Consider the following 8,300-nt stretch of genomic DNA (forward strand, 5'->3'; position numbering starts at 1 on the left):
CGATTAACCTAGCTTAGTTCACGATGATTATTATTAAATTTAATTTAAAAATAGTATTATTAAATATAATAGCGGGCTTTTAGAAACTTGTGCAAGTGCCGAGCGACATTACATACTTGCCTTATAAATCTATGAGGTCGCGGGAGGCATTCATAGACTGGACAGCTCATTCATAGAGAAGCACGTTTTTATCCCACACGGTTTCTATATCATACATACGCGAAAATTATGTACAAATCATATTCGTGGAAAAACTGGCAGACCATTTATTAGAATTATAAGATAGAGCTTCCACGTCATTTATGAAGGAACAATTGTTTGCGCCCACCGACAAATGTGATAGACAACTATTTACGATGAAAGATGATAGAATAGTGCTCTTTGGGTACGTATTTTAAGAATTTTTTTTCTTTGTAATCTTGGTGGATCTACAACAATTTTTTTTTTTTCGATAAGACAGGATTCCATCAATTTGGTCATGTCGAGAAACAGCTTGTCATCAGTAACATAAATTTAATGCATCTTTGATAAACACGGATGATGATCTAGCTAAGCACATGGTTTACACAAACGTAATAAAAAAGCACGTGTATTTACTTATAAATATATACACTCAATAATACATTTAATTTGGTCCTGCCGATTTTGACTTACTAAATATAGGCTGCAGGGTTTATTTTGAGATTCAACACCCGAGACACAACAATTCGACGTGCAACGAATTGCTTTTTAAAAAAATTCAATTGATGGCTACGAATCAGTTTTCGATAGAAAACTTCCTAAAAGCCTCTTTTAGAGAACAGCTCTCAGTTGTTTATCGGATAATAGACGCGGCTTATTTATAATAAAATGACACATCTTGCTCGCTACCGTGTATCTACCCGTATTGCTACGGAGTAATAGCCTGAAACCTTCTTTGTTTTTTCGATCACCAGGAATACATAGAAAGACAGAGTCGACAAGACCAAAGAAACATTGTTGTATATCGTCTGTTTAGAGGTAGTCTGTACTCTAGTTAACCACATGCCTACGTTAACCATAATGAGCATAGCACATGAAACACATACTAACTAAACTGACGAGGTCGCCTCAGCCGTGCCCCAACTACTTTTTAGGCCATTAGTGTAAGAGATCAGAAATAGTGACAAATGTTCCATTACTTTGACCTTACGATCAGCTTCCGCCATCCACAACAATTTCCAGTTTTCCAGTTTCTGCCCTATTGTTTTCCGAGATTTGGCAGTCAATTTGAATTTTTGCTTATTTACTCGAACACGGCGAATTGAACCAGTTTTTCTTGAAACAACTGGCGCTGTAGGGAGATGTGCCGCAAGCTGATATGACGATGGGTAAGCGCTGTATATAGCGTACTGAGAACAACAGTGGTCTTCCACCTTTTCCTTCTACGGGCATTCTCATTCAATAGATAGATGCTTTTTGTATTCTTTGTGAGCTATAGTAACATGTACAAAAAAGTGAAATCAAACAAATATTTGTTTATAATATTCGTTTAAATCAATACGATCGGTCGATAAGGACAGAGTTATGTACAGGCAGGGCCATTAAGTTGTTACTAACATTATTTTTACTGTCGTTTTTTTTATGCAAAGTATTAAAAACTAGTTTTGTAGAACTGGAAAACGCGTACGATATGACATGGTCGTTGCTTCACCCAATTACCATCTACAGTCTGTCTGTCTATGTTTACATTAGGCGTAGCCACGGTGGCGAAGGCGAATAATACGAGTACGAAGCCCGCAATCTGCTTATGATCACAATTTAAATATACCGCCTTTTCTTCGGTCCAGTCAGTTGGTTATATCTTGAAATACTTCATCAACCGAATCGACATGAGAGCAATCTTTTCTGATATTTCTCTTTTTAACGTCGTTTTACGTTGTCTGTGTTTTTGTCGTTACATGTTGTTCGAATTTTGTTGTCCAGCTACTGTGTTGTTGTTCCTTCTTTGACGTATGCGGCCTGCCTTTTGCATTGATCGTGTCCCGTTCCATCTTCGCGATCTGCGGTCGCCTACACAGGCAGACAGTTCATTTAACCGATTCACTCTCAGAACTCGGGTTTTTTCCCTGAGAGTTCTTCAATTTCCTGTGAATTTGCAGAGTACGAGGTTACTTATTTTACGTCACACTTTACGTATTTTAGGTCTCTTTTTTGTATCTACGTTAGCTATGTTTGCCAACCTTTTTGAATTTTTAAGCAACTTTCTTGCTCAAAAAATGCCGCTGGGTACTCCTGATCCATTACATTAGATAATTTTATTGATCGTATTCGTCGATTTGGAATTCGATTAATTTTTGTATTACCCCCATGAATTTTGCAATGAAGAGAAGAAAACAATTTCAAGAAGATCCGGTGGCCGAAGAGGTAGAAGGCGTAGATGTGTACGACATATACGTTTCGTACGTCAACATTACGTGTGTCGTGAGCGTCACATCACAACCGCCACCATTTCGCCATAGCCGGTCATGATTGCCATTAACAAGCGTCCGCCAAGCAGCATCGACAAAAGACAGACAGACAGACAAACAGATATAGCAGGAAAATAGATAATAAGCAGTAAATAACAGCCACCTAATAGAATAGTTCAATGCGCGGACAACCAAATGCATCCGCTTCAACCAGAGGTAGATGAATTCGCATAAGGCTAGGAAGAAAACACGCGTGAGTCCTCGTTCATTGGCATTGATTCCGTGTAACAGTGCTTACAGCTCTGAGTGATATTATGCGTGATAGAACAGAGTTGAAAATACACCCTATATTTAGATCTGTCAGACAAATAGGTTAAAGTACATGCGTTAGTTACATTTCCGGAAGTATGAGCACTGTAGCATTAGCGAAGATATACTGCAACATTTTTACCTTTATAAGGAAGTTCTCAAGCTTCTCGTAAGCTTCTTCGAAGTTGTCATTGACAATAACAAGATCGAAATTGCCTGGTTCCTCTCCGTATTGCAACTCAAGCGCAGCTCGACTAAGGCGTTTTTTTAAAGTTTCTTCCGTCTCTGTACCACGATTTCTTAGTCGCTCTTCGAGAATCTGAATTTGTTCAATGGCAATAAATGGATTAATAGATCATATCCCCTTTATCTGTATATAATTTTTTAGCCCTAACGAGGCCACCATACGGTCCTTAGTAATACTATAGACCTGTACACAATTACATGATCGTAAATAAAAAAAATACCTTACATACCTTGCTTAGAGCCAAATCAAACGCAAACAAATGAGAACGAAGCTGTTCTCAGAACCTTTAATGCTTTCTTAAACTTGAATCTGCCCATACCTGAAGGGAAGGTGGCTTAATGAAGACGCATCGCGGGTTGAAGTTGGTGTTCTTTATGCTTTTCACCCCCTCGATCTCGATGTCGAGGACACAGATGCGTCCTTCTTTAATTACGTCTTCTACGGCACGTTTACTTGTGCCATACATATTTCCAGAGAATTTAGTGTGCTCGATGAATTCGCCTCGAGCAATTGCTTTATCCATTTCCTCGGATGTTACGAAGTGATACTCCTTCCCATTTGTTTCGCCAGGACGAGGCTTACGGGTTGTATCTAAGCAAACGTAGTAGTTAACATAATTAAGTGAAAAATAGATCTGTAACAGTTTCTATAGATATATCTGTGAGTTCCATAATACTACCTCTTTCTCAATAAGTGCCTAGTTTCTACTGAACACACGGAAGTATTAATACCGTAAAGGGCACTTACGAGAAACGCTGACTTGAAACCATTTCTCATGTTCGTTAATCAACCGCTTCAGAAGCGTCGACTTGCCGCTTCCCGATGGTCCACAGAAAACGAGCGGACGAAACGTCGACATCTGCACCACAGAAAGGCTTCCTAAAATCATTTATTAGATGGTGCAAAACATTCGAGAATGTTAATTATCCCACTAATTATAGGTTTGCAATAAGAACTGTGCAAAGATCCTTGTTTTTTTTTCAGAGATGTCACCACAAACAACAGTAACACCATTTAGACAAGTATCCGTACACGGTACAGAACGCAATTACACGACATACATTTTACGGAAACCAACCTGAACTTTCATTATTAGACTCGTTCACATTAGAAGTCGAGGAAACAGTTAACTTCACGAATAAACAGCGTTTTCTAAACTTATCCGAAGACGTACGGGTTAATAACCTAAAAATATTCCTTTCCAAAACATATGATACACTCAGGGCGAAAGCCATGCCTTGACCAAATTCTATTAAATCCCCTCTTGAACCTCCGGGAGTTTCCAATTTGAGATATTCGAAGTATCAGTCATATGCACGAATCCATATTCAGCGATTTTTTTGCTCTATACAAAACGTCCAGATTTGCACCACTGATGGCTGCTTACAGTATTATCGAATACAACGTAACTTTACAATAGCTATATTGCCTTCACTCGTTTACGTGTTGCCCTTCTCAGCCGCTAACTGAATTAACAGACTCATATCCTCAGTAAATGGTGCTTTAACGGAAAAACCCGCTACAGTGGCGACATCTCTGGTTACCAAGTTCTGTCATGCTTGAACACGAGTAATAAGCGCATGTGCGGTCCCCTTTCTATAAGCCCTCTGCCACTTGTTATTCATGATCATCTCGGTGCCCGGCGAACGTTACCCTCGAGAGAGGATTGCTCTGCCATAAGCAGAGAGGGCAAAGACAATGTCAACATACCTCATTAAACGGGAAACAGCGGTACTGGCACGATACGTTACTGGCCGAGCACCGTCAATACTGTTGGCGATTCTTCATAGGCGTCTGTCGTTTCGGCTATCCCGCTGTTCGCAGCGCAATCTAGTATCTTGTCGAAACAAAACAAAGAAACAAACCTACCCTCCTTTCCTAATTAAATCTATGGTATGTCTATAGTGATGCGGGGCAACCTGGACAGTAGCAAATATTCAATGGCTCAATCGCCGTCAAGAACTTGAGTAATCCAAGGACTCATCCCATTTCATAACAGTGAGACCGTATACAGGACAGCATTTAACCATCGTAGCAAACACAGGCATGTGATACCTGTATAATGAAGACTGAAAGAAGTTCGAACAGCTGATCGAGACAACCCGCTTAGCGCTTCTCTCAAATATTGATCTGCTGGTTACTCACGGCCCTCGAAGTATTCTAAGTGCTACCTCTCTTCGTCACACCTCTTATCATCGAAGTGCTGCCATTATTCGCTCATTGTTGAGCACAACAACTTAACAAACAGTCACTTTTCAGTCACAGACCAACTCTCACACAACCAAGAATCGCGGTGCGTAACACTTCAAAGAACACGGAAATGACTTCAGAGTAACACTGCTTCGTTAGTCTGTAACTGTTGCAGCCATAGATGTGTTTGCTGCCTGAATCGTTGTTGTTCTTGTCATTGTTTTTGCTAGGTTTGCGGTATTGTTTTTTTATCTGTAGAAACGTGTAGTACTGTGTGTATGGTTGCTTACGGCTAGAACAACTGTTACTATTACAACCTGGCGAAAGTGGGCAGGCGGACACGAACGACTGAAGTAGCAGCAAACCACCGCTTCTCAACTTCGAACTGCTGAAATTATTTGTGCTGCCAAAAGCAAAGAACTTCAGCGAAGAGAACTTAAGTCTTCTAGTCCGAGCACCGTCGCTGACCTCGTCAGCTTACACAGATGAACTGGCGCGGAAACGAGTAAACTGAACGGTGGATTTTCCAGTTTTCGATTAGTCGGACAAAACCGATTAGCACGCCAATTGGTGTCGGCCACAAAAATGCTATGGTTTTGCTGTAGCCGTAACAGCCTGGTTGCAGATAGGGGGCGCTGCCTACACAAACTGGCTAGAAAACCCCAATGACGCGAAAATAGACACGGACCTGGGTCTGATTGCTTTCAGCAGCAGAGCGCTCACGTGTTGTGCGAGCGATAAAACGAAGTCGTCGTAGCTTACACCTTATAGACGATTGCTAATGCTCGTGGAAGTTAGGTGAGTTAGACGATATCAAACAAGTTGAAAAATAGCTGCAAAGCTATAAATGGTAGATGATAGAATACATGCGCCCATTGGCGGCATATCGATTACATTTGAATGTAGCAAGTAGATAAGGCGTTTTGCTGAATATGAAGATGCTATTCTTGTAACCAGAGCAAATGTAATTTATTTGTTTGATGTAATAAGACGTTTTGGCAAGATGTGTCAAGTTCTATCAGGTTCGCTAACGGAACGTGTTTTAGGTAAGACATTTAACTTAATATCGTTTCTCGCATAACTGGTCATATTTGTCAACTGGATAATTTCCTAATATACTGCATCGGGAGGAACTACCAGCCGCTTGCAGCGGTGCCTAGTGGTAGCGCATAGACATAACAGTTCGAAATCCATTTAGATTTGATAATCGTGACAAGCTTATGAATGCCGAACAACGTGAGTTATTCACCGATAATTATGTTGTACCATTGGCTCCTTATAGAAGGCATTCAGTGAAAGGCTCGAAATGTGTCTCAAGTACATCGGTTTGAGAAAACTGAATGCAAGATGCTAAAACAACGTGTTAAATAATAATAATAATAATAATATTATTATTAAATATTCGTGGAGTTCAATGAAAACCATGTTGCTCTGAAAAAGTATAAAAAAAATATCTTGATATTAACGTTCGTGCCAAACAGGCACCATCGTTTCAAGTATGTTTCGCATATATTCGCGTACGCAATCTATCTTATATATTTGTTGGGGAGCATTAAGCTAACTGCCGCGAATTTGATTCGTTAATGGGGAATTGGCGGCAAAATGTTTAAAGCAACGATTCCAATCCCATTTCTGCTGTTATCTTCGGTTTCACTTATGCGACTTGAGAATTTACTACTGTAACTGTCGCTATCGGTCTGGCGCTTCGAAGACGAGGAGTTTCGAGTACAATGATCTGACTGCCTTCCCTCCAAAACAGAACTTTGCTTCTGATCTCCTAGCGTCCTAAAATCCTTCTTCCTCCCCTTCCTATTTGTTGCTCAAGTTCCTGGCGGACAGACATTTCTGCTCCGATGACGTCTGAATGACTGAGCCAGTGGATAGGAAGTTGTTAAAATGACAGGAACATTATCATCTGCCCAATCGTTGACCTCCCGATTAGCTTCCATTGGAGAAACGGCGATGTGACTCACACGCTTCTTAAGCTTCATTACGGCCATCATACTGCCGTAGACCGTGTATATGTAGGCAAGGACAAATGCATAGACTTAATACTCAACTGAAAATTGGAAGTTTTACTTGTTCAACTAGCGATTCACTCACCATTGATGACTCGCATGGTGAATGGCTTAGGTATAAACCGTCGCTTCGGAACGTAGCAGGTGTTGGCACAACACGCTGGCTCAACTAAACCAGTTCGAACACACAAAATCGACGGCGATGATAATACAGCAATCGGTAGCACTACCGTTGCTGCTACCGCACGAGAATCAGAGTTTGGCCACACACGAAACGGTAGCTTCAGACGTTATTGCTTACGTAGAAACGGCGGAAATTGTATTGTGCGTTCCTCTTTAGATGAACGTGCTGCAACCACGTCGCCAGGCAGGTAACTGCGAGCTCAGGAAGGTAGGGTTGTAATTAAATATGCGCCTGCAGCAGACAAACTACTGACGTGTGTCTGATGTTCGTGCCAACGCAAATCTCAGCTCGACGCTCTCCTCGAGAGGCCGAAGTGGAACTGTGATGGCCGACAGGATACGCGGCTGTGCTAATAGGCGTCGAGACAGAAACAACCCTCTCTGGTCCTCCTCCCTTTTACTAAATGTAGACCACGTGGTAAGAAGCGAGAGGAGCTCATGCTGCATTGGACCGACCTAGCGCTGCCGATGACGGCAGACACAAGCATATTGCCGCCGTATCGATATCAGTAGCAGAGGCGGCGGTAGTGAAAAACTGCTTTTACCGTCTTCTACACAGCTACCGGACAAAAGAACATCCATAGACAGTACTCAGCCCGCTGTGCTGCTGAACGTTCTGGGAATACACAGACAGACGCCCGCGCGCACACACACACAGACGCACGTGTACACACACACTCATACACAAACACATACACATATACATACACAAACACATACACATATACATTCACACACACACATATACATTCACACACACACACATACACACTCATACAGACACAGACGCACGCGTGCACACACACACAGACGCTCACGCGCAGCGCAAGCGCACACACAGACGCACGCGCATACACACACACACACAGACGCACGCGCATACACACACACACACACACACACACACACACACACACACATACG

At 41.7% G+C, this 8,300-nt stretch overlaps 1 protein-coding gene across 5 annotated transcripts; it reads right to left on the reverse strand.

The window, feature by feature from the left end:
- Window positions 1-242: 242 nt before the first annotated feature.
- Window positions 243-8,082, reverse strand: LOC111272847 (guanylate kinase). Of its 5 annotated transcripts, none has more exons than XM_022854492.1 (5): window positions 7,279-8,082; window positions 3,733-3,864; window positions 3,305-3,576; window positions 2,881-3,057; window positions 243-2,096 (listed from the first exon to the last, which is right to left on the reverse strand). In XM_022854492.1, the coding sequence occupies exons 1-5, from the start codon at window positions 7,292-7,294 to the stop codon at window positions 2,049-2,051; spliced, it is 645 nt and encodes a 214-aa protein (XP_022710227.1). In that variant the 5' UTR covers window positions 7,295-8,082; the 3' UTR covers window positions 243-2,048. The 5 variants fall into 5 exon arrangements, with proteins under 5 accessions (XP_022710227.1, XP_086829534.1, XP_086829535.1 ...); XM_086973408.1 differs by having other exon boundaries at window positions 243-2,106; window positions 7,279-7,702; XM_086973409.1 differs by lacking the exon at window positions 7,279-8,082 and adding an exon at window positions 5,493-5,784.
- Between the last annotated feature and the right edge of the window lie 218 nt (window positions 8,083-8,300).

This window comes from Varroa jacobsoni, unplaced genomic scaffold (genome assembly GCF_002532875.2).
Source record: "Varroa jacobsoni isolate VJ856 unplaced genomic scaffold, vjacob_1.0 contig03548, whole genome shotgun sequence".
NCBI classification, from domain to species: Eukaryota; Metazoa; Arthropoda; class Arachnida; order Mesostigmata; family Varroidae; genus Varroa; species Varroa jacobsoni.

Bases quoted from the DNA above. Each gene is read 5' to 3' on its own strand.
- LOC111272847 (XM_022854489.2), bottom strand. From the start codon at position 4,220: ATGGCTTTCGCCCTGAGTGTATCATATGTTTTGGAAAGGAATATTTTT. The intron at 3,865-4,063 runs GTTGGTTTCCGT...AAATGATTTTAG, and splicing joins GTCTAATAATGAAAGTTCAG to GAAGCCTTTCTGTGGTGCAG. The intron at 3,058-3,304 runs GTATGGGCAGAT...GAACAAATTCAG, and splicing joins TTAAGCCACCTTCCCTTCAG to ATTCTCGAAGAGCGACTAAG.